This window comes from Sorex fumeus, unplaced genomic scaffold (genome assembly GCF_029834395.1).
Source record: "Sorex fumeus unplaced genomic scaffold, SorFum_2.1 ptg000098l, whole genome shotgun sequence".
In the NCBI taxonomy this organism is placed as follows: Eukaryota; Metazoa; Chordata; class Mammalia; order Eulipotyphla; family Soricidae; genus Sorex; species Sorex fumeus.
The window spans coordinates 88,382,020-88,407,599 of record NW_026606155.1 but is presented as its reverse complement, the minus strand read 5'-3'; the positions used below and the strand labels follow the sequence as shown (position 1 = coordinate 88,407,599).

General features: G+C 41.2%; 1 protein-coding gene across 1 annotated transcript in view; it reads right to left on the bottom strand.

Moving 5' to 3' along the window:
• The window catches only part of CTDSPL2 (CTD small phosphatase like 2), a 79,967-nt gene that overhangs the window by 31,921 nt on the left and 22,466 nt on the right, over nucleotides 1-25,580 (bottom strand). The window contains exons 2-5 of the mRNA XM_056134053.1: nucleotides 18,097-18,306; nucleotides 12,708-12,846; nucleotides 9,854-10,003; nucleotides 2,078-2,293 (exon numbers count right to left, since the gene is read on the bottom strand). Coding sequence (XP_055990028.1) covers nucleotides 2,078-2,293; nucleotides 9,854-10,003; nucleotides 12,708-12,846; nucleotides 18,097-18,282 — 691 coding nt within the window. The 5' untranslated portion in view covers nucleotides 18,283-18,306. The remainder of the gene's footprint in view (nucleotides 1-2,077; nucleotides 2,294-9,853; nucleotides 10,004-12,707; nucleotides 12,847-18,096; nucleotides 18,307-25,580) is intronic.

Here is a 25,580-nt window from a genome sequence, read left to right as displayed (position 1 = left end):
AGACTGGAGTGGTCATCTATGTATAAAACAAATCTGAATGAAAACTTACTCCAAGAAGGGACTTCAGACCTTTCAATTACTAAGAAAGACAGGCACAATTAAACTTCTGTAAAAAGGACTAAGACTTAGTATTAAAAATTCAATTTCTAGGGGCTGGAGCAATAGCACAGCAGGTAGGGCATCTGCCTTGCATGCAGCCAACATGGTCGACCCAGGTTCGATTCCCAGCATCCCATATGGTCCCCCGAGCACCGCCAGGAGTAATTCCTGAGTGCGTAAGCCAGGAGTAACCCCTGAGCATCGCCGAGTGTGACCCAAAAAGCAACAAAAAAAAAATTCAATTTCTAGGGGGTGGAGCAATAGCACAGCAGGTAGGGTGTTTGCCTTGCACGCAACCAACCCGGGTTTGATTCCCAGCATCCCATATGGTCCTCCAAGCACCGCCAGGAGTGATTCCTGAGTGCAGAGCCAGGAATAACCCCTGAGCATCAGCTGGGTGTGACCCAAAAAGCAAAAAAAAAAAAAAAAAAAAAAATTCAATTTCTAGAAATTTAGCTCCCATTTGACCCAGAGAGGCAAAAAAGTATAATCGGAGTGACATCTGCACTTCTTTGTTAATTGCAGCACTGTTTACAATAGCTAGAATTTGGAAAAAACCCGAGTGCCCAAGAACAAATGACTGGTTAAAGAAAATTTACCAAGCACAAAAATGTGTAAGTCTGCAACTGTACCTCATGATGTCTCACTATTTAAAAAAAAAAAAAATTAAAATAATTAAAATTAAAAAAAAAGAAACTTTGGTCACAGTCCTCCTTATTCATTGATTTGCTTGAGCGGGCCCAGTAACATCTCCATCTTGAGACTTGTTGTTACTGTGTTTGGCATATTGAATAAGTCACAGATAGCTTGCCAGGCTTTGCCATGCAGGCGAGATACTCTCGGTAGTTTGCCGGGCTCTCCAAGAGGGGCAGAAGAATCTAACCCAACTTGGCCAGGCCTGCTGTGTGCGAGGCAAACGCCCTACCGCTGTGCTATCGCTCCAGCCCAAAGAAACTTTGGTACATCTACACAATGGAGTACTATGTAGCTGTTAGAAAAGATGAAGTCATGAAATTTACATACAAGTGGTACTACATGGGAAGTATCATGCTAAGCAAAATGAGTCAGAAAGAGAGGGACAGACATAGAAATACGGCATTCATCTGGGGAACATAAAGTAACAAAATAGGAGACTAACACCCAAGAATAGTCAAGATAAGTACCAGGAGGTTTACTCCATGGCTTGGAGGCCAGCCACACATGCTAGGGGAAAAGGGAGTTCAGATAGAGAAGGGAGCACCAAATGAAGGGTGTTGGGAGGATCCTCCCAGGATGGGAGAAGCATGATGAAAGTAGACTGTAGATCGAACATGATTGCCATTCAATGCCTCTTTTGCAAACCACAGCACCCAAAAGGAAAGAGAGAACAAAAGGGAATGCCCTGCCAGAGAGGCAGGGTGGGATGGGGGGAATGAGGGTGGAAGGGATACTGGAATTAGTGGTGGTGGAGAATGGGCACTGGTGGAGGGATGGGTACTCGATCATTGTATAACTGAAACCCAAGCACAAAAATGTGTAAGTCTACAACTGTACCACATGGTGTTTCACTAATTTAAAAAAAAATGCCCTAGTACCAAATATATCATGAAAGATAGATGATGCTACAAATCTTCTTGGAAGGAAAGAAATGCTGAGTACGAGGGGGAAAAAAATTCAATTTCAAGGGCCAAAAAAAGGGCACAGAAGTTAAGGTTCATGCCTTGCATGTGGCTAATCCCAGTTCATCCCCAGCACCACATATAGTCTTGGTCACCTGAGCACCAGTAGGTATGATCCCTAAGTACAGAACCAAGAGTTAAGTCCTGATCACAGCAGGGTGTAACCCCCCCAATCATAAGTAACTAGACCGAGATTTTATTTTCAATTTCCTTAAAGAAAATTTTACGTATTTCATCTGCCTATTTAAGAAAAGATATATAAAATACTGTGTTTTAGAAAAATATTTATAAAGATGCATAAGAAAAGGAACTTTCTTCACCTGTAAGGGGTGGGATATCACGATTAACTGTTTCTTCTGTTTCTTCTAAGCCATTATTTATAGATGATCTCACTTGAACTGCTTGATTTGAGTAAGCTGCTCCATTAGTTGATGTAGTGGTACTGGTAGTGATCTCATCCACCTGTTCCATATCAAGTTGTTTCACTATTTCTTCAGCCTCCACAGCCTGTCCTGGGGAATCAGATCCTGATGTTCCTGAAATCATGATTTAGTATATTCACAATCATTTAAAACACTCATAGAGGGTGGGAGGATCAGAGAGATGCTACTTAAGGATAAAAGCTTCTAACAAGTAAAAATTAAATTCTGAACTATTATAAGCATAAAACTTGCTAAGAAACTAGCTCTTTATTATTTTAACCAATAAATGAGATGCTAATCATACGATAATAATAATCATATTTTAAGATATATCACCAAATCAACAAATGCACCTTAAATTTAGTGTAGTAAGTCTAAAAATAAAAATTACAAGTAACTAGATAGGTGTTAAGAAAAAGTGCAAGCTGAGAATACCATTGTTTTGTGAGGTTATTTCCTGACATTTTAAACAATTATGAATAGACTTTTAGATATGTGAACAAATATAATACAGTAATATTTGTGAACAAAGTTTTTCTTTTTTCCTTTTCTCCAGGGGACCATACCTGGCAGTACTCAGGGCTTATTCCTAGCTCTGCATTCAGGGATCACTCCAGGGCAGGGCTTAGAGGACCATATGTGGTACTGGAGAACTGAACCCAGATCAGAGAGATGCAAGGCAAATACCCTATCACCCCAGCCCATTTTTAAGTCTTTTTAGACACATTCATTTATAGTTAAACAAGAGTTCTGCTGGACAGATAGTACAAGTAGAGAGCTTGCCTTGCATGCAGCCAACGAGCGTTCAGACAGACACTATCACCCCACACAGTTCCCTCAAACCATCAAGAGTGATCCCTGAGCACAGAGCCAGGAATAAACCCTAAGCACTGGAGCATTGCCACTGAGTATAGTCCAAAAACAAAAGAATTTTTTTGACATGACTTTTTAAACATGCTATTTCACACTTAATAGACTTCAGTGTAGTATAAACATTTTATGTGCATTGGGAAAATTAAATGTGTTATTTGTCTTATTATACCCTTTGCTTTGTTGCAGCATTCTGAAACTAAATCTGCACTATCTCTCAGGTGTGCCTATATATATTTATTATCTCCAAACAGCTCAGGAGTCTTCTATTAAGAATCGTAGCTATTGTAGACAGTTTTATTTTTATCCTAATTTAAAAAGAAAAATTTGGAAACACTCCTGACTTCAGAAAACCTGGTCTGGGGGACTGAACCAGGGTTAGCCCCATACAAGGTTGGTGTATTAATCCACTGTATTATATCTTCAGGAAAAGGGGTTTGGGCCAAATCTGGTGATGCTCTGGGCTTATTCCTGATTTTTAATACATGAATAGTTTATAAGTATGGGTTAACTGATCTCCTCATGAAAATTTTTTTAGTGACATGAAACAATACCTCAACAAAATTTCATCTCAGTAGCAACTGAAGGTTAACGTTTGTCTCCCCATTATATCAAATCATAACTAGACAACCCTGTTCCTCAACACTTCTTTCATATGGGATTAACTTTTCCTATCTGTACTTTTTATTTTTTTATCCTTTTTTTATTTTAAAATTAAATCATTTTATTCTTTTAACCTTTCTCCCATTTGCAGGATTGTTATGACTCCTATAAATGCCATTAAAAGAATTACTATTTATTAAGATATTTGGTTACATCACAAGTCATTTAGGTGCTCACAAGCTATTCCTGGTTTTGTGCTCAGAGGCGTATATGTGGTGCTAGGGATTTGAATTAGGGTTGTAGTAAGGTAGCCAGCACAGCCACATGCAAGGCAACTGCCTAATCTCCTGTATAATTTTCTAGCCCCACAAATATCATTTTAAACTAGAAAACCAACCTCCAATGTTCTTAATTATGTCTGACTATTCTTCTCCTCCCTTAGTGCTTTAAATTTTGTCTTTCCAAAGGAAATCTTTTCCTGAATTGGAGAGATTAAGTGTAGAGGCATTTACCTTGAATGCAAACCTCAGTTTGTTTCCCAGTACTGTGTATCTTCTCCAAGCACCATCAGGAGTGACTGCTAAGCAAAGAACTACAAGTAGCCCCTAAGCACCACAAGGTATGGAATCAAAGTCGCTTCCAAAAATCACTTCTTGAAACCCTTTCCTCAAAGCTCTCCCATACTTTATACTGAATCATAATTTATCTTCACTGCTATGACTATTGGTTTTCCACTAATCACACTAATTCCTGTTCTTTTGGGGCTGGAGATACAGTAGTATAGTAGGTAGAGAGCCTGCCTTGCACACAGTCGACTGGTTTGATCCCAGCATTCCATATGGTCCCCTTAGCACTGTCAGGAGTAATTCCTGAGGGCAGGGCCAGGAGTAACTCCTGAGCATTGCTGAGTGTGGCCCAAAACTAAACAAACAAAATTCCTGCTCCTTTGACTGATTTCATCTGGCTATGTAATTCTTTGCTTATATCCACTGCTGTCATCTAATCTCACTGCTAGAATCCTGTCAATCAAAAAGGACTCCAATACCTACTATTTTATTGCTCTACTAAACCCTAGTCTAGCTGATATTACAGATGTAACTGACTCATCCAATGAGTAATCTTCAAAGGCCTTGCCCTCCTCAGCACCACCTTCATACCTACTGCTCTTTAAGCAATTATTACCATGCCATAATCTGGACATTAACACTACAAAACTGTTCACCTTTACCTGATGGTGCTCACAGGCTACTCCTGGTTCTGTGCTCAGGGGATCATATATGATGCTGGGGACCAAACAGAAGTCAGTTGCATGCAAGGCAGGTCCTAGTTCTATCACTGGTCCCTCATCTTACCGATCTCATGCTCAAGATTGATATTCTTATATTCAAACATTCAAACAAATCCCTAACCCCTCCTCAGATGGTTAATTCATAAAGTAGAGCCTGGGAGATAGGTCAAAGAGCTAAGTGTGCATGCTCTGCATGCAGAACACCTAGGTGAGATCCCTGGGACTACCAGGAGCAACTCGAAACACTTTTGGGTATATCCTGAAAATGCAAACAAATAGAGAATTCTTACTGTTATCACTTAAACCAGTGCTTCTCAACCTTCTTCTGAATGGGGCCCCCTTCCAATCTTGGCTCCCTTCTGAATCTGCTTCCTTCCTGTGGGCCTCCTGGTCTACTGCTTGACTTCCTAAACCCCAAGTTTCATGTTGTGGTCCTTGATTACACAACTTTCAACAAGTCTCAAGTAATAGCTGTCTTGGGGCCCATAATGTGGCCATTAATCCCTGGTTGAGAAATACTGACTTACACCAGTTTCAAGCCAGTAGGCTCAATGTCCTTGATCCCTTGATATCAATTGTCATCCATCACAAAAATCCTTCTGCAATCAATTTAAGAGGCTTCTCAAGCACTAGAACCAGGCTTCTGAAGAAAACAATACAATTATAAAATGGTCATAAACCAAGAAAATCCTATTGTCTACCAAGGTATATAGTCTACCACTCAATACTGGGTGTCAGTCAGTAAAAGTTTTTGTTTTGTTTTGGGGAGTACCTTCTGTGGTCCTCAGGGGCTATTACTGGCTCTGTAGGGGTGCCTTCTAGAAGAGACAATATGTAGTGCTGGAAATGCAAGACAAGTGCCTTGTCCCCTGTACTAATGTCCACAGCCCCAATATTCATTTTTGTTTTAGGGCCATACCCTGCAGTGCTCAGGGTGTCCTCCTAGCTCTGTACTCAAGGATTCCTCCTGGAGGAGATTAAGGGATCATATGTGGTGCAGGGGACTGATCCCAGGTCAGCTGAGCACAAGGCAAGTACCCTACCTATTATACTATATCACTCCAGCCCCCCAGACTGAACTTTCTTAACCATCATCATTTCTCTTTAATTTGTCATCTGGACTATAAATATTATAACATCCACTTTTTCTACCCAAGCATCTATTTTTGCATACATCTTCACAGCTGTTTCCCTAACGGCAAAAGAAGAAAGACAACACAAAAGCTCTTTCTAAATTTCAATTCTAATCCTTGTAGTTGTTCTCTTGATCCCATCCCTACCAGTAGACTTTAGCAATTTCTTCATCAGTCATTATTTATGCTAAATTTCAACCCTTTCCTTTAGCCCGATGTTATTTGACATTCTAAAAAAAAGCTTATCAGGGCTGAAGAGATAGCAAAAGGCTTGTTTTGCATGTGGCCAACCCTGGTTCAATCTGTAACACTATAAATGGTTCTTGGGCACTGCCAGGAGTGATCTCTGAGCACCACCAGGTGTGTGGCCAAAAACCTACCTCCCAAAAGAGCTTAGCCCAGAGTTCAGGAATAGATGACTCAATGTTTGAGAGCCTGCTTTACAGGCACAGACCAAAAGCTTGATACCTGTCACTGTCCCACATAATACCATTGGCATGGACATTTCTGACACCCAAGGCCACAGAAGTGTATGATCTCCAGCATACCACAACATGTGCAAGCCCTGCAATTAAAACTATGATCCTCAGCAAGAATTTCAACTAAGTATGTGAGCACAAAACCAAGTCTTCAACAACTTTACCAAACACTGCAACCAGTAAATATGTATACAAGCACTGTTAACGTAGGTAATTATTTTCTAATCTTCACAACAATAAAAAGGAGAAAGGAGAGGAGGGGATTCAAAGAAAAAAACTAGCTTTATATCATAAATACAAACCACCGCTTGTGCCAGGCCAAAGAGACAGTACAATGGGTAGGGCAGTTGACTTGCATATGGTAGAACTGGGTTCAACAATCCTTAACACCCCATAAGGTTTCCCAAGCCTACCAGGAGTGGCCTACCAGGAGTGATCCCTGAGCGAATAAACAGGAGCAAGCCCTCGGTATTACCAAGTATGGGCTGCCCAGCTCAGGGGGAAAAAAAAAAGGAAAATTCCCAAGACTTTGTGGCCTTCACTAGTTTCTTCCATGCTTATACCACTGGCTATTCATAACAGTAATGTACATTTGCTGATTCCTTTCTGTCCCACTTACTTTTTTTTCGGGGGGGAGGTGTGTGGAAGGGGGTTGTGGGTCATACCTGGCTGTGTTAAAGGCTTACTCCTGGCTCTGAGCTCAGAAATTACTCTTGAAGGGCTCAGAAGATCATATGGGATGCCAGGATCAAACCTGGGTTGGCTGTGTGCAAGGCTAGTGCCCTATCTGCTATACTATTTCCCTAGTGCCCCTTCTCTATCTCTTAAAACCACAATCAGCACAAGTAAGATGACAGGAAGTGTCACTTCAACTACAGTCTATGAACTGACCTCCCAGTATTCAGCTTCCTTAAATTTAGTCAACACACCATCATGGAGATCTTTAAAACACACATTTGATCATATTACTTGCCAATTTAAAATCTTTTAACCATCCTCTACTCATTAGGATAAAGTTCAAATATCTTACCAGGTTAGCTCTACAATTTGATTTCTTTATAACTCTTCAATCACATCCCTTCCTAAGTATTCCTCAAATCCAGTGCTTCTACTTTGTTGGAGTCATACCTGCCATCGTCCAGGACTTACCCTGGCTCTGTGCCCAGGAGTCACTCCTGATGATGCTCGGGAGACTATATGCAGTGCCTAAGACTATATGCAGTGCTTGGTTTGGCTGCCTACAAAGCAAACACCTTACCTGCTGTACTACCTCTCTGTACCACCCTGTCTAATAGAAGGGAGAGGCAAGACCTTTAAATTCTTAGATGGGGCTGTAAAGATAATATAGCATTAGGGTGCTTGCCTTGCATGTAGCTGGCATAGGTTTGATCCCCACACTCCAAAAGTCATCCATCCTAGGCCCTTCAGGAGTGATGCCTGAATGCAGAGCCAGGAGTAAGCCCTAGGTACCACAGGGTGTAGCCCCAAAACAAATTTTAAAAATCTTAAAGAGTTGAGACATCGCTTAATGAGTTAGTGCACATGCCTAGAGTACAAAGGGTGCCAGGTCTGATTCCCAGCACCACACAGTCCCCATGGCACCTGAGCCCAAGCAGTGTCACACTATGAGGCCTGGTAGAACTGAACCATCTAAGCAGATTGACCAAGTATCATTAAGAGTGGCTCCCACTGGCATCTCCAAATTCATAAAAAACCGTCAATTTTGGTGTTTTTGTCTTTAGGCCACACCTGGCTGTGCTCAGGGCTTACTCTTGGCTCTGCATTCATGAGAGCTCGGGAGACTATATGGGATGCCAGGAATCAAACCCCAGTAGGCTGCATGAAAGGCATGAGCTCTAGCCACTGTACTATCACTTCAGCCCCCCCAAATTAAGTTAATTTTGATCTTCTTCAAAGGTACTACTTAAAGAAACATGGGTGAACAGTGACTAACCCCTAGCATAAGATCCTGCAGGGAAAAAAGTCAAACAAATGATAATTAAGATAAACTGGTACATTAAAAAATAATTTTACCTCACAAAATATTCAACAAGTTCTGTTTTATTAATATTATGGGCTGGGACTAAAGATAGTGGATAGGGCACTGGCCTTGCATGTGGCTGATATGGTTCGATCACCAGCATCCCATAAGGTTCCCAGTACACCACCAAGAGTTATTCATGTGTGCAGAGCCAGAAGTCCTGAGCACTGTAGGGTGTATACCCCACCCCCCAACCACCCCAAAAATTATGGCATGGAGAGAACACACAATGCTGGGCATATGTTTTGCATCTGGGAGATCCAGATTTGATTCTTATACCACCATTGAGAGCAACCCTCAAGCATAAAGCTGAATAGCCCCTTAGCACTACTAGCTGTACCCCTCCCCCAAACCAAATGAAAATAAAAATAGATTAAAAATAATATTTCTGAATTCTCCCCTGTTCATACATTAAGGCCTACAGAAGTCCTCACAATACAAATAAATAAATAAATAAATAAATAAAATAACCTGGGCCAGAGAGAACAGTACACTGGATAAGACTCTGTCCATCTTACATGCGGATAACCTGGGTTTGAGGCCTGGCACTACATATGGTTCCCAAAACTCTTCATAAAGGATCCCGAAGTACAATCAGCAGAAAGCTCTGAGCACACATGAGGGTGGACCAAAAAATAAATTAAACTTTTCCTACACCCCAAAGTTTATCACCGAGCTAACAGTGAAGACACTTTCAGAATGTGGAAACTATTACTTCAATGGAAGTAACCAAAACCTATATTCATTAGTCACTAAAAGAATTTTTGAAGCTATCTGAGAGGTGAAATGGAGACTCAGTTTTCAGGGGCTACTTGTAGCTTAGTCCTTAGAGGTATTCCCTGTGGTGTTCAGGGAATCATATGATGCCAAGAAATCAACTCTGGACCTCTCAAACGCACACCATGTGCTCAACCCACTGAACTGTGTCTCCGATCCCAGAGTTGTGTATTGTTAATGAGGCTGAAAACAAACATGATGCTGACAAAATATGATAGCAAAATCATACTGCTCCTCTTTGTTTTTGCTTGTGGGCCACTTCCCACCAGTGTTCAGGGCTTACTCTTGGCTCTGTGCGCAAGAATCACTACTGGCAGGGCTCGAGGGACCATAAAGGATTCGACAGGTTGAACACAGGTCAGTTGTGTGCAAACCCAACATCGTATCTGCTGTTACTATTGCTCCGGTCCATACTGACCCTTCTTAAAATTTAGAAATTCTATTTGTTTTTAACCCAAATTCAGATTAATGTTTTATACCTACCATTTTTACTTGCTGGTGAAAAAAAGTTAAAGACAGGAGAAAATATGGTCCCCAACAATGTAGTCCTTGGAGGACTGCCAGTAGAAGGGTTATCTTCTAATTTTCCATTTTGTTTTACATGTTGATTTGTCATTTCATAGCTACCAGCTTCTAAGAGAGAAACAGAAGAAACAAGTTACAATCAAGAAAAATGGTTTTTAAGAAAAATGTTCTAAACCATTCATTATAAACAATTTTTACTTTAAAATATTTAATAAAAACAGATTAACATTAATGCTAGGAAACCATATTTTAAAAAATCTTAGTGTGGGCTGGACGTTTGTCTTGCAAGCAACTGACCTTGGTTCAATCTCTGGCACCCCATGTGGTCTCCTGAGTCTGCCAGGAGTAATCCCTGAGCTCAGAACAAGGAGGAACCCCCGAGCAGTGCCAGATGTGGCCCCAAACTGTACCCCCACCAGCAAAGAAATCCTAGGATGTGATGTTGAGGATGTGTCTCGAGTGATAAGAGTAGAAGGTTTATATCTGTGAGGTCTTGGGTTCCCTCATGCCCCAACAACAAAAAATCCTGAGACGAATCACCTCAAAATAAAATTATCTTTACAAAAGTACTATGTAAACTTACTCATGCTTTTATAAATGCTAAAACTTAATGCATTTTTTCTGCGGCCAAAGCGATAATATAGAGGGTAGGACCTTTGCCTTGCACGTGGCCAACCTGGGTTCAATCCCCAGCATCCCATATGGTCCCCTAAGCACCACCAGGAGTAACTCCTGAGTTACCAAGTGTAGAGCCAGGAGTAACCCCTGAGCATTGCTGGGTGTGACCCCCCCAAAAAAAAAACCCTTAATGCATTTTTTTGGAGGTGATTCAGTTTGTTCTTTTCAATGCTTCTGTAAAGGATTTCATAGATTTCATAGTTGTCTGACACGCTGATATGCATTATCTTTGTTCCACGGAAATCTTGATTTTTCAGTTCCCTATTCGGTTTTTTAAAAGGACACTATTAGGGCTAGAGATAGTAGAGTGGGCAAGTCACTTGCCTTGCATTCAGTCAACCAGGATTTGATCCCCAGCACCACATAAGTTCCCCTGTACAGTCAGGAGTGAACCCTTAGCACAGAACCAGAGGTAAGCTCTGTGTAAGAGTATAGTTGGTTATGACCCAAAACCAAAACAAACCAAAATAAGGGCACTATTATCAGAGACTGGAGATATATGAGACCTGAGAAATTTACATAATTAATGGCTTAAATACAGAATTTTATTTACATTTTGAAATGTGGATTAATTTACAAGACTTAACCTTCAAGCCTCTCGCTCCCTTTTTTTTTTTTTTGGATCACACGCAGGAGTGCTCAAGGCTTACACCTTACTCTGCACTCAGGGATCAATCCTGGTAGGTTCAGAAGGCCATAATACCTGATACCAGGGATCAAACTTGGGTCAATCACATGCAAAGCAGTGCCCCTCAAGCCCCTTATTTAGCATTTTTGTTATTCTGGGCCTAACTATGGGGCTCATATGGGGTGCCAGAGATTGAAACTAGTCTACTGCAAGCAAGGCAAAAGCCCTACGTACTGTACCCTCAAGCCTATTTCTTAATAGAGGTAACACAGTGCAACTTAAGCACATGACTATGTAAATAATAATGACAAAAAATTACTTTACAGAGTAAGTTGTTGGATTCCAACACCATCCTAACCACCTCCCCCATACCTGCAATCAAGCTTTTTATGATTAAAACTTCCCGGGGCGGGGGGGGGGGGGGGGCTGAAGCGATAGTACAGCGAGTAGGGCATTTGTCTTGCACACGGCCGACCCGGGTTCGATTCCCAGCATCCCATATGGTGCCAAGCACCGCCAGGAGTTAATTCCTGAGTGCAAAGCCAGGAGTAACCCCTGTGCATCACCAGGTGTGACCCAAAAAGAAAAAAAAAAAGAACGCTTCCCTGGGTCTTTACAGAAAAAACTTAATTCAAACAAATGTTTTTATTACTCATTCTTTGAGCCTCTACCTCTCTACTCTGGCACTTACCACATTTGTTTCCTCCTTTGCTAAATAGCTCTTCTAACTTGTTTCTTTACCCCTTTTCTCCCTAATTATCAATTCTAACATAGAGATATATTCACTACACTGAAGGATGATAATGATAGGTACTGTGCTTACAATAAACTTAAATAAAAGGAAGCCCTCCCGTATTGTCATTAGAGCCTTCAGCATTTGTCCTAGTTTTTCTCCTTTTTTGACATAAAAGAACCTCTCTTTAGTGAACACTATAATAAATTATTGAACAAAATTTCATTTATCAATAGCAATATCATAGACATTCGGGATGCAGTACTTGTTGTTGTAGGAGAATGCCCTGTGTATTACAGTAGGATATTAAGCAGAACATCTCTTGACCTCTCCCTGTTATGCACAATACTCCAGACATAGTAACTAAAAAAGGTTTCCAGATACTGACAAATTGTACTCCTATGGAATAAAACCACTCCTAGTTAGAAACACCAGCCTTAATAATCCAAGACCCCTTAAGCTCTTAAGTGCTAGACATAGAAATAATTTTTTGCACATAAATGATAATTATCACTTTCAAAAAGTTTATGAAAGGCAAAAATGAGATTTTTCAAACATTTCATGCTGAATAAAGCTAGCTGCTCTGCCTTTCCTTGTCAACTGAACTCATCAAAGTAGATATGCATTAGGAGATAAATTTTAATTTCATTCCATTATTCATATTTAAAGGAGAAAACAAAACTAAGACATAAATTGCTCAAAATACAAAGCAGAATTTTAAAACAAAAATTGTGTGCTTACATCTAAAGAACAGTATCTAAATATTAACAAACCTCCATTTACTTGACTTTTCCGTCTTACTCGAGATATCTGTTTATTAGGCTTTTCTCCTGCTCTTGGTGTTGATGTGATCAAATTATTATCTATATCACGTTCAATTCTACTCCGTTTCGAAGGATTTTCTCTCTCTTCCTTAAAATAAAAGAAAAATAACCATGCATTAAACAGTAAGTCTGCTTTATAGGTTTTATTTTTTTAAGATGAAATATGGTAAATATATACTTATACTTTTCAAATCCAAGAAAAACTACACAGAAAAAGTTGACAGTGTTCTAAGAGTATAAATGCAATAGTACGCAAGTGTAACTATTATTGTTTTACAATTCACAGGGCCGAAATGACAGTCGAGTGTGTAAGGTGCTTGCCTTGCACGTGGCTGACCGGGGCTCAATCCCTGGCACCCCATAATGATCCCCTGAGCACTACCAGGAGTCTGAATACAAACCCAGGAGAAAATAAAACAAAACAAACAAGACTCTTTCACCAGAATTCTGATCAATTCTGAGTTATATAAATGTGTTCTGAATTTTCACAATAATCCAGAAGAACAATTTCCTTGAGCAATCATTGTAAGAAACAAATGGTTTCTTGGTTATTTTATTGGTTATTTTTATTATATTATTATTATAATAATATTATTATTATTATTTTTATAATAAACACTAATTTTATTGGTTATTTTTGTTGTTTGTTTGAGGGTCACACCCAGCATTCTTCAGGACTTAGTTCTGGCTCTGCACTATGGAAGCACTCCTAGCAGTGCTCTGGAGACTATCTGAGGTGTTGGGATCAAACCTGGGTCTATCACATACATGGCAAGTGCCCTGCCTGCTGTCCTGGAGGCAACATGTGTTTTCAATACATTGCTGCACCAATGAAAAAAGAAGTTAACAGAATTCTGTGACTCACAAAAGGATGATGAACTCTACCCAACCATCCCCAAAAACAGAGAAAAAATTGCAAATATTAAATGAAAATGATAGTTATTTACCTTTGCATAAAAACTATCTTCATGTTTCTTATGTAATATAACACAACTAGAATTACACTGCACTCTTACACAGAGAACAACTCTATGATTAAGTTGCACTCATCTGAGAACAGTGTTTCTAAGGGATTTTTTTATAAAATTTTTATTTGCTTGGCAGTGGCATAAACTAATCAGTAACCACTTTACTATGAAAGATAACAAACATAAGTGATGAGTAAATATTCCCACATATCAGAGTTTATCCTAAAATAATCTTTTACGGATATCTATACTGACTGTGCAAAAGCAAAGGTGGATATAACTACTGCCACCTTACCATAAATCAAGGCACTGACACCTAATTGTTATAGAAAATAATGAAGAATGCCAAGCTCTTGTCAGACGGGGAAGGAAACCTATTCTATTTAACAATACAGCTATGCATTAAATTTTCATAAAGCTATAAATTAAACCTCAAACCTTCAACATGGTGTGTTAATATTCTGTATGACCAGATGTAAAGTATACATAAAGCACTTCTGCTTCATAACTGTTTCCACAATGGAGTCAAAGCATGAGATGGCTGAACTATAAATTAAAGTAGTGCATTTTTTTCCCAATAGAAGCCTATTTTTGTTGTTTTATTGGAAAAAGGACCTCTAGAGCAGTCCTGGGGACCACCAGGACAATAACTGACAGTGCCAAAGGGTACAATGTTGAATTTGGGGTTCTCTGCATCACTGGGATGCACGCCAGCTTTCTGAGCTATCCCCCCAGCCCTGGAAAATAATTTTTTACTTTGAAATATGTAATTTCTGGGGAAAAAAAAGCCAAGGCCTATCTCTTCACGAAAGTCTTTTTGTTTCCAATGATAAAATATGAGCTTTCAAGCAACAATTGGAATTTTTGAAACTTGGATCTACCACCATGAGGGTGACAGCTTCCCTATACTTATGACAGTTCTATTGACATAGCAGGAATGTTTGAAAATGTTATTTTTCTAACACTAAAAAATTCTGTCAGTGTAGCCACATGGAAAATCTGCAGAACTTGAGGAATTAATATTTTCCAAATAGTGCACAATGTTATAAAATTATGGGAAAACTTGGGGGGAGAATAATAGTATAACAGAGAGGGCAGCCAACCCAGGTTTGTTCCCTGGCCAGGAGTAATTCCTGAGTACAGAGCCATTAGTAGCCCCTGAGCACAGAAGCTATGGCCCAAAACTCTAAAATAAAAATTTTTATTCCAGTGAAATGTAGAGGAATGAGAAAGCTCTTTGCTGTGCTTCCAAATTTCACCCTACAACAAAAATCTAAGAAACTACACCACTTGTCAGGACCAGAGAGAGTACAACAGGGCAGGGCACTCGCCTTGCACTACGCCAACCCAGGTTCGATCCCCAGCATCCCAAAAGGTCCCCTGAGAACCACCAGGGGTGAATCCTGAGAGCAGAGCCAGGAATGACCCCTAAGCATCGCTGGGTGTGATCCAAAAATTTAAAAAAATTTAAAAATTAAAAAAATAAAAAACATTGATCTTTTTTAAGTACATGGGAGTATAGTTCCTATATAGGCCTCAAAGCTAACAAACCACCTACTTGGAGAAAACCCACCTTATAGAGATTTGCAAAGTTGTAAATTTTATGCTCACCAATTTTCATTGTTTCTAGAAAATAAAATGCTTACATAGTATGTCATGAGTTTATTTTTGTTTTGGGGGGAACCACACCCGGCAGTGCTAAGGGCTTACCCTGGCTCTGCACTGAGGGATCATTCCTGGCAGGCCCGGGACCATATGGAGTGTGGGGATTGAACCCAGGTTGGCTTCATACAAGGCAAGCGCCCAACCTGTTGTTCTATCACTCCAGCATCATGAATTTATTATTAATAGCACAGTAGCACTGTCCTCCCATTGTTCATCGATTTGCTCGAGTGGGCCCAATAATGTCTCCATTGTAAGACTTGTTACTGTGTTTGGCATATCAGATATGTCATAGGCAGCTTGCCAGGCTTTGCTGTGTGGGCGAGATACTCTCGGTAACTTGACAGGCTCTCCAAGAGGGGTGGAGGAATCAAACCCGGGTCAGCCGGGTTGGCCACATGCAAGGCAAATGCCCTACCCGCTGGGCTATCGCTCCAGCCAATTATTAAAAGATGCTTAAAATTTCCTCAATTTTAATATTTAACAAGATACAATAACAGAATTGATATACATGATTAGTAAATAAAAGACAAATATGTGTGTTCCAGTCACATTCCAGAAATGCTACTACAGAATTCATCAGTAATTTTATCAATCATTTCTGGGAAAAATAATACAATTCAGTACAACTATTTTCAGAAAAGAGAACCAGAGAAAATGGTTAACTTGTCTTATGACACCAGCATAATCCTCATTCCAAACCTGGAAGTACAGCTGATTGTACCTCTAAATCAAAACTCTCGCGATCAGAATAAAAAGAAATCCATAAAAGAAAAACCCCAGCAAATCAATTTCAGCAACAGAAATTTGATTTTCCACTGAAAATTAAAGGTACCTGGGGTCAGAGTAAAAATACAGCAGATAGGGTGCTCACCTTGCACGCAGCCAACTGGGGTTCAATCCCCGGCACTCCCGATGGTACCCCAAGCATCGCCAGAAGTGATCCCTAAGCACAGAGCCAGGAGTAAGCCAGACCACTGTATGTGGCCCCAAAGCCACTGTATCACTGTAGTAGCACTGTCATCCTGTTGTTCATCGATTTGCTTGAGCAGGCACCAGTAATGTCTCCACTGTGAGACTTGTTACTGTTTTCGACATATCGAATATGATACATGGAGCTTGCCAGGCTCGGCCATGCAGGCAGGATACTCTCGGTAGCTTGCCAGACTCTCCAAGAGGGACAGAGGAATAGAACCCAGGTCGGCCACATGCAAGGCAAACGCCCTACCCTCTGTGCTATCACTTCAGCCCCAAAGCCAAACTATTATTTTTTATGAAGTAGGTTTTTTTTAAAGTTGTTTTTTATGTTTTTGTTTTTAAAGTCGTATTTTTCACTAGTCCACAATGAGAGAACAAAAGTATGTGGGACTGGAGTGGCAGTACAGAAGGTAGGGCATTTGCCTTGCATGTGGCCAACCAGGTTTCAGTCCTCAAAATCCATATGCTCCACATCTAGCAATATTCAGGGCTTACTTCTGGCTCTGCCCTCAGGGATCAACTGAAGGATATAGCTGAACTATCTCTATGGCTTGATTCTGTTTTATTACAACAAAATACACCACTAAGAATAAGTCACCAATAACTGATTAACTTTTCTAGTACTTACCCCAATTATATCGATACTATAATAAAAATTTTATATAATCCAAGAAAGTACTCAAGAGTAGTAATCAATGAAAAGATTTATATACAATGAATGATAACACCATCCTTTTATTGAATGCATTAAAGAGTCTCAAAATGCTATTGTACATTAGTCATCTAATATGAAAACAACTCTGAAATGAAGTGAGCAGATGGCTATTAGGCTTACATTATTGTTTTCCTGAAACTCAGGAGGTTAAAATGACTTCCCTAAGGTAATTCAAGTTGATTTAGAGTATGATCTAGAACATCTCACTGCTAGTCAGTGTTTACTCCTTACAAACTTCATTTTCTTTTTAATAAAATACATTCACTCTACAAATGTTAGAATTCACAATGAGAAACCATTCCCCTAGTTAAATGATGCATTGATAACAAGAAACTAATTTTTCTTTCAAAGGGGAAAATAAGAGACATCTTAAATAAAAGGATAAGAAAATGGCTTTTACTTCCAATAAAATGCTAAAAAAAAAAACAGACAAACAAGTCTAAGTGAATCATGAAAGTAAAACAAAGAATGCATTTTTGAACAGTCACTAAAGATTGTTTTTTTTTGTGTGTGTTTTTGTGCTAACCAAGATGTACTTTAAATGTATCATTTAAGTACAACAAACAGTATATTATTGTATAGTCACTCAATATTTTGTTATTACATTTTTGTTGTTTTTGTTTTTGGACTATATCCAGCAGTATTCAGGCTTACTCCTGGTGAAGTTCCTGGGACCACATGGCATGCTGGGGTTTAAACCTGAATTGGCCACGTGTTAGGCAAGTGTAGCACTGTAGTACTGTCCTCCCATCGTTAGTTGATTTGCTCGAGCAGGCACAAGTAACATCTCACAACAAACTGTGACACTTGTTACTGTTTTTGGCAGCATATGGAATACACCACAGGTAGCTTGCCAGGCTCTGCCGTGCGGGTGAGATACTCTCGGTAGCTTGCCGGGCTCTCGGAGTATATGTATATGTATATGTTAACAACATTACATTTCTCATTTTAAGTCCTGAAAGAAATATACCTCAAACTTCACTTTAAATAATGCAAATAAATGCAAAAACATTACCTTGGGTGTGCTTCCTTTAATGAATTTTTTAATTGAAGATAACAAGCCAGTTTCATTCTTGGGTGTTTTTTTTCCTCCTGAAGGCAGGCTATCATCAGCCTCAGAGTATTTCCTCTTTGCTCTGGCAGTGCGTTGTGTTTGGATTTGATTGGATTGCTGAGAAGCTTTCCGTGTTCTCAGCCTCATCTTTTATGAGTGCCACATGTAAAACTGTAAGAAAGAATTAATAAACGTTATTAACATTAAACCAAATTGTCCTCATATGCTTAGCCTACATAATAAAAAACTGATTAAGGAAAAAGTTTAGTTTTCTATGAAACTAATATACAAAATGTTTTAAGTGAAAGGCTTTGAGCTTAGTTCTTTATAAATATCCCAAAGTAATTTTTCCCACCAACTTCTTACAATTTTTTATATCCTAGAGCTAGGGAGATATAGGCATGAGGGCATCTGTAAGGTATGTGGTTTCAACTCTTGGCACTCTATGGCTTCCCAAGCATCACTGTGCCCTAGAGGCACTGCATCATCATGCCCCAAGCACTGGACCAGATCCAGTTGGTTAAGTACCACCAGAGTAAGCCAGGCCATAAGTACCACAGGGAGGCTTAAATAAATAAATACTGTATCCTATGAACTAATAAAATAGGAATTACAACAAAGAGTATACACTCTTTCCAAAACACTGTTGCCCCAACCCATGCCAATAAAATTTATTCATTCGTATCTTTATTCATTAATTCACAAATATTTACCAGCCACTGACCACATTCAAAGCAATAGGCCAGATAAGGATTTAGTACACAAAATAGACTTTTGCCTCCAGAGCTCACAATATAGTGGAGAAATTAATGAAAGAATTAATTCCAAAAATATAATTCTAATAATCAACAGTAATACAATGGTAACAAAACAGCCTAGATCATTTTATGAGATTTAATCTTACCATAAATAATGACATAGTAATTTAGGGGCAAAGATATAGGTTAGTTGCAGTGTCTGCCTAACAGGTATAATATAGTCATGAGTTTTGATCCCTAACAATACCTCATATACAAAGAGTGCTATCCCAGTAGCACTGCCATTTGTGATCCTTAGGACAATTAAGTGTGCAGTATCTAGTACACAGCAACCAAGTAAGTATGAACACCAGAATCAAATACAATCTACAAGTGCCCAGTAAAAACTAGTGAACAATGCAAATGAGTGTGTGCAACTCCTCAGCATTACAAAAAAGTCACTGTCACTGTCCCACGGTTATACATCGATTTGCTCAAGTGGGCCCAGTAAGGTCTCAGTTGTGACAATTGTTACTGTGTTTCGCATATCGAGTACATCACGGGTAGGTTGCCAGGCTTTACCATGCAGGCAAGATACTCTCGGTAGCTTGCCAGGCTCTCTGAGGGGGCAGAAGAATCGAACTTGGGTGGGCCACATTGGCCGCTTGCAAGGCAAATGCCCTACCCGCTGTGCTATCGCTCCAGCCTTACAAAAAGGTCATGGTCACGGTCCTCCCGTTGTTCATCGATTTGCTTGAGTGGGCCCAGTAATGTCTCCTTCGTGAGACTTTTTGTTACTGTGTTTGGCATATTGAATACATCACGGGTAGCTTGCCAGGCTCTGCCATGCAGGTGAGATACTCTCGGTAGCTTGCCGGGCTCTCCGAGAGGGGCGGAGGAATTGAACTCGGGTCGGCCATGTTGGCTGCATGCAAGGCAAACGCCCTACCACTGTGCTATCGCTCCAGTACTACAAAAAGGTAGGATTTTTTTTTTTTTTGCTTTTTGGGTCACACCCACAATGCACCGTGGTTACTCCTGGCTCAACTGTGATTAACTCTCATCCCCATCCTACCCACAAACAATTCCCATCTCTTACCCCACAAAAAAAGGAATCAGAGAGGGCAAAAAATTACAGAGAATAAAGCTATTCACACCAGTGATTGCATTCATAGTAAAAAGTTAACTCCACTTTAAGGACTCTAAACAGAAAATGCAGAAATCCTTGACAGAAGGTAGGATCTGCATTAACAAATTGGCCAAGTTTAAGAAGTTGTACTTTGGTCCCAGGGATGGAGGATAGCAAAGTGGGTAGGCCATTTGCCTTGCACGTGGCCAACACGGCCCACCCAAGTTTGATTCCTCCGCCCCTCTCGAAGAGCAAGAGCAGAGCTCCCCTGGTATATTCTATATGCTAAACACAGTAACAATAAGTCTCACAAGGGAGACATTACTGGTGACAGATCAGAGGAAATCCAAGGACAGTGTTACAGTGCTCCTTTGTTCCTAAGAGACAGTACAATGGGTATGGGGTTTATGTTACCCAGAGCCAATTGTAGCTCAATCCCCAGGACTGCATATTATCCCCCAAACCCTACAGAAATGATCCCTGAACAGAGACAGGAGTAATCTTGAGGACTACTAGGTGTGGCATCAAATCAAGTTTTTTTTGGTTTGGAGTTTGCTCCTTGCCCTGCATTCATCGATCATCCCTGGCAGGACTCAGCTAAGGGGACCACATAGTGTGCCAAGAATCAAATCCAGGTAGGGTGCAAGCTCATCAAGTGCCCTACCTGCTGTACTATTAATCCACACACCCCCAACCCCCAATGAATTGTATCTTTACTAATTCAATGTGACAGGCATGGGGAGTCGAGGGAGGGGCATAACTTAGAAACCACATTTCAATACAGAAACGACAGGAGTAGGAGAGATAGCACAATGGACAAGACACTTCACTTGCCTGGCACACAGGTGACCAGAGTTTGATCTCCAGCACTGCACAAGGTCCCATGAACCCCACCAGGAGTGTTCCCTCAGCACTGAGCTTGGAGTAAGCCCAGAGCACACCCAAGTGTGGCCCCAAAACAAAACAAAAACTATAATGTAATATAATCTAATATTAAGTGTGTACACTTAATATTAGGGCTGGAGCGATAGCACAGCGGGTAGGGCATTCGCCTTACAAGCGGCCAACATGGCCGACCCGAGTTCGATTCCTTCGCCCCTCTCGGAGAGCCTGGCAAGCTACCGAGAGTATTCGATATGCCAGACACAGTAACAACAAAGTCTCCAATGGAGACGTTACTGGGCCCGCTCAAACAAATCGACGATCAACGGGAGGGCCTTTACCTTACCTTACACTGAATATTAGATAAATATAATTTAATATTAAGTGTGTACACTTAATATTAGATATTTATTAAGTGTGTACACTTAAGGACTCCAGGACGTCACTCCAGGACGCTTTCTGGACCCGCGCGGCCCCTTTGCGGCCACGAGACACATCATAAGACACTAAATACCCATCTTCCGGAATTGTCGTACGATATTTGATAGGGTTCAAATATGGTAACACCTACAAGGGTGATTAGAGGTCGCCCCAAAAGCCTCTATCCCTCTCGGAAAGACTGGCAAGCTACCGAGAGTATTCCGCCCGCACGGAAGAGCCTGGCAAGCTATCCGTTGTGTATTCAATATGCCAAAACCAGTAACTACAACTGGTCTCATTCACCTGCCCCTGAAGTCTTCACCGACATGGTAGCACTGAGAAGGATGAGAAAGGAGAGGCCGACAAAATCTCAAGGCCGAACTAGGCTGCCACAACGAAGGAAGACAAAAATGATCGTCTGTACTTTCAATGCACGTACGCTAGCATCAGATGCATCCATCGAGGACCTGATGGTACAAGCGCGAATGATCAAGTACAACATCATTGGTCTGACCGAGACAAGAAGGCACGAATCTCACCATGCCGTTTTCGACACTGGAGAAGAATTGTTCCTTGGAATATGCGATAAAAGAAGTGTTGGAGGCGTCAGTGTCCTTGTCAACACAAGCTTAGCCAAGAGCATTGATTCATTCGAATGCCTAACAACCCGAATCGGACGTTTACATTTGAATAGATGTGGCTCACTGCCTGCAGTTTCTATCTTCGTTGTCTACGCACCAACATCTCATTATGATGAAAGAGAAATCGAGAAGTTCTACATGGAGCTAGAGAAGTTCTATAAAGAAGACCACACCTTCTACAAGATTATTGTGGGTGATTTTAATACCAAGATAGGACGGAGAAGATCAGCTGAAGAACTTCACATCGGGACCCATGGCCTAGAATGGAACGAACAGGGTGAGAGACTGTCTGAGTTCATCATGTCGACCAAGACCATTCACGGTAACTCACAGTTCCAGAAGGCAGAATCTAAACGATGGACATGGGAGTCTCCCGGTGGACGATTCCACAACGAAATAGACCACATCATATTCAATCGATGGTTTTGCCTGACTGATGTCGCTGTTGTCCCAAAATTTCGAACGGGATCAGACCACCGTCTCCTTTGTGCAAAATTCTACTTCACAGAGCAGGGAGAAAGGGCTGCAAAGTTCAAAAAGACAACTCCCAGAATGACCACCAACTGGGGACTCTTTGGTACTATTGCGGCAACATGGGAAGATGCCATTGTTGACAACATTGACGAGGAATACGATCGACTGGTTCAGCACCTCCATGAATGTGCGAGGAACGCCAAGAGAGAGATAGCTACAAAAAATCGCCTATCTTCGAAAACTCTTGAGCTAATTCGCCAGCGTGGTTTGGCGCATGCCTCAGGCAACCGCAAGCTAACGTCCGAGCTCGCACAGCAGTGCAGAGATGCGATCAAGGAAGACCTCAAAGAGAGAAGAGCAGAAGTACTGGTAGATGCGGCAGAAGCCGGGAAAAGTATTCATAACGCCCGCCTGTCCTTCGCCAACTACAAGACCAAGATGACTGCCCTCCGACGTCCTGATGGATCCATCACATCCTCCACAACGGCAATGGAGAAGATTATCCATGACTTCTACTCAAATCTCTTCGATAGCCATGTCCACTTGCCGACATACCAAATTCCACAGGACAGATATGTCATTCCCAACATTCTCCCTTCCGAAATCCGACACGCCAACAAACAGCACCCGGCCCAGACAAGGTCAGACCTGAACACCTGAAGAACCTACCGTCAGTACTCATCAATACACTGGCTCGGCTCTTCACTCGCTACCTGTCTGAATGCAAGGTTCCGTCCCAATGGAAAACCAGCAGGACCGTACTACTGTTCAAGAAGGGAGACATCCATGACATTGGCAACTATCGCCCGATCTGCCTATTGTCTGTCATCTACAAGTTGTTCACTCGAGTCATCCTAAATAGGATTGGCAGAACACTAGATGAAGGACAACCATGCGAGCAAGCCGAGTTCCGCAAAGGATTCAGCACGATCGACCATATCCACACGATAACCTAGCTCATTGAGGTTTCCTGGGAGTTCAAGATGCCACTCTGTTTAACATTCATTGATTTAAAGAAGGCCTTTGATTCTGTTGAGACGGAAGCGGTCATTGAAGCCCTAGCCAATCAGGGCATTCAAGCCCAATACATCAGGATCCTCCATGAGCTGTATTGCGGATTCACTACCAGGATCTCACCATTCTACAAAGAAGTGATCATTGATGTCAAGAGAGGGGTGCGGCAGGGTGATACCATTTCACCAAAACTCTTCAGTGCCACCCTCGAGAACGTCATGCGACGACTGGAATGGGAAGGAATGGGAGTGAAGATAGATGGTCGGCAACTACACCACCTCTGCTTTGCTGATGACATTGTTTTAATAACACCAAACATCAGACAAGCGGCACAAATGCTGGCCGACTTTGACCCTGAGTGTGGAAAGGTAGGACTACAGCTGAATCTTACGAAGACAATGTTTATGAGAAACAGCCTCGTTCCTGACGCCCCATTCGCTCTCAATGGAACGACCATCTCCGAATGCAACAGCTATGTGTACCTAGGTCGAGAGGTCAACATGACAAATGACCTGGCACCCGAGCTGCGCAGGAGGAAGAGAGCGGCTTGGAACACCTTCAAGAACGTCGAAGAAATAGCTAAGAGGACGAAGAACCTCCGGCTCCGGGCACATCTCTTTGATTCCACTGTTCTTCCTGCATTAACATATGCCTCAGAGACCTGGGCCCTACGCAAACAAGATGAGAACGCTATTCAGGTCTCCCAAAGAAGAATAGAAAGAGCTATGCTTGGAATATCACGTTTCACTCAAATGAGAGAATGAATCCGGAGTTCTGACATCCGTCGACGATCAAGGATCAGGGACGCTGTCTCATTTGCCAAGGTGTCGAAAATCAGATGGGCTGGTCACGTAATGAGATTTAAAGACGACCACTGGACTAGAGCTGTTACTGACTGGATTCCACGGAATGTCACAAGACCGCGTGGCTGCCCACCTACCAGATGGTCAGACTTCTTCGTCAAGATCATGAACGATCGGTTTGAGGCCCTTCATGTTCCCGGAGCGAACAGATGCCATTGGGCTACACTAGCACGCGACTGGGACAAATGGAGACGTTACTGGCGCCCACTCGAGCAAATCGACGACTAACGGGAAGTTAAGTGATTAAGTGAATATAGTGTATACGTTAATGTGCATATACTACATAACATTTACTAAAGCAAAAAGAACTGAGAGCCCAAAATATCTTTACAATTATCTTTTTAAAAATTGTTTTTATATTTTTATTTTGGTTTGGCTTGGTTTGGGGGGGGCCACACCCAGCAATGTTCATGGCTTATTCCTGTTAGTATGCTCAGTGATCCTTCCTGGCAGTGTATGAAGGACCAAAAGTGTTACAAGGGATGGAACCTAGATCAGCTGCGTACAAAGAAAGCACCCTACTCGCTGTACTACTGCTCAGCCCCTTCCAATTAATCTTTCCTAACACCAAATAGTACTCATTTATTTAATAACCATAATTATTTATTCACAGTGCATAAATTTGCAGGGAGGGAGCAGTTCAGTAACTGGACCCAGGGTCTCACATTACATTTGCATCATGTGAGCTTTATCACTAAGTCACAAACCCAGCCTTAAATTCTTTTAATACCTTTTGCTTTGCTTTTACTTATTAGGGCTCAGGCGATCCCAACACCCTCCAGAGATTGTCAGCTAGGTAGCAGCCAATGGTTCAATGCAAGGACCAATGCAGTACTGTCTAGGTCCCAGAGAGCCAGGCATTACTGGGGTCACAGCCAAAGAGTTCAAAGGACTGTGAGTTGCCAGAGATGGATTCAACAAGACATGTGCCTGAACCTTGCACAATTTTTCAGTCCCAATTCCTTCGTTCCTTAGCAAAAAACTACCTAGAAAAGTAAATTTTCTATGCAGAAAATAAATTTTACAAAAAAGAAAAGTTTCAATCAAGTCTGGCCTTTTTTTTTTTTCTTCAAATCACAGCTAGTGATGCACATGGGGTAATTTTGGCTCTGCACTCAAGAATTACTCCTAGCGGTGCTAGGCCACTATGGGATGCAGGCTGTATGCAAGGCAAGCACCTTTTCTGCTATACTGTCTCTCCAGCCTCATCTGCACATATTTTTAAAGAGTAATTTCAAAGATACTTAGAGCAAACCTATTTTTATGATGTTTTCATTTTTGTTTT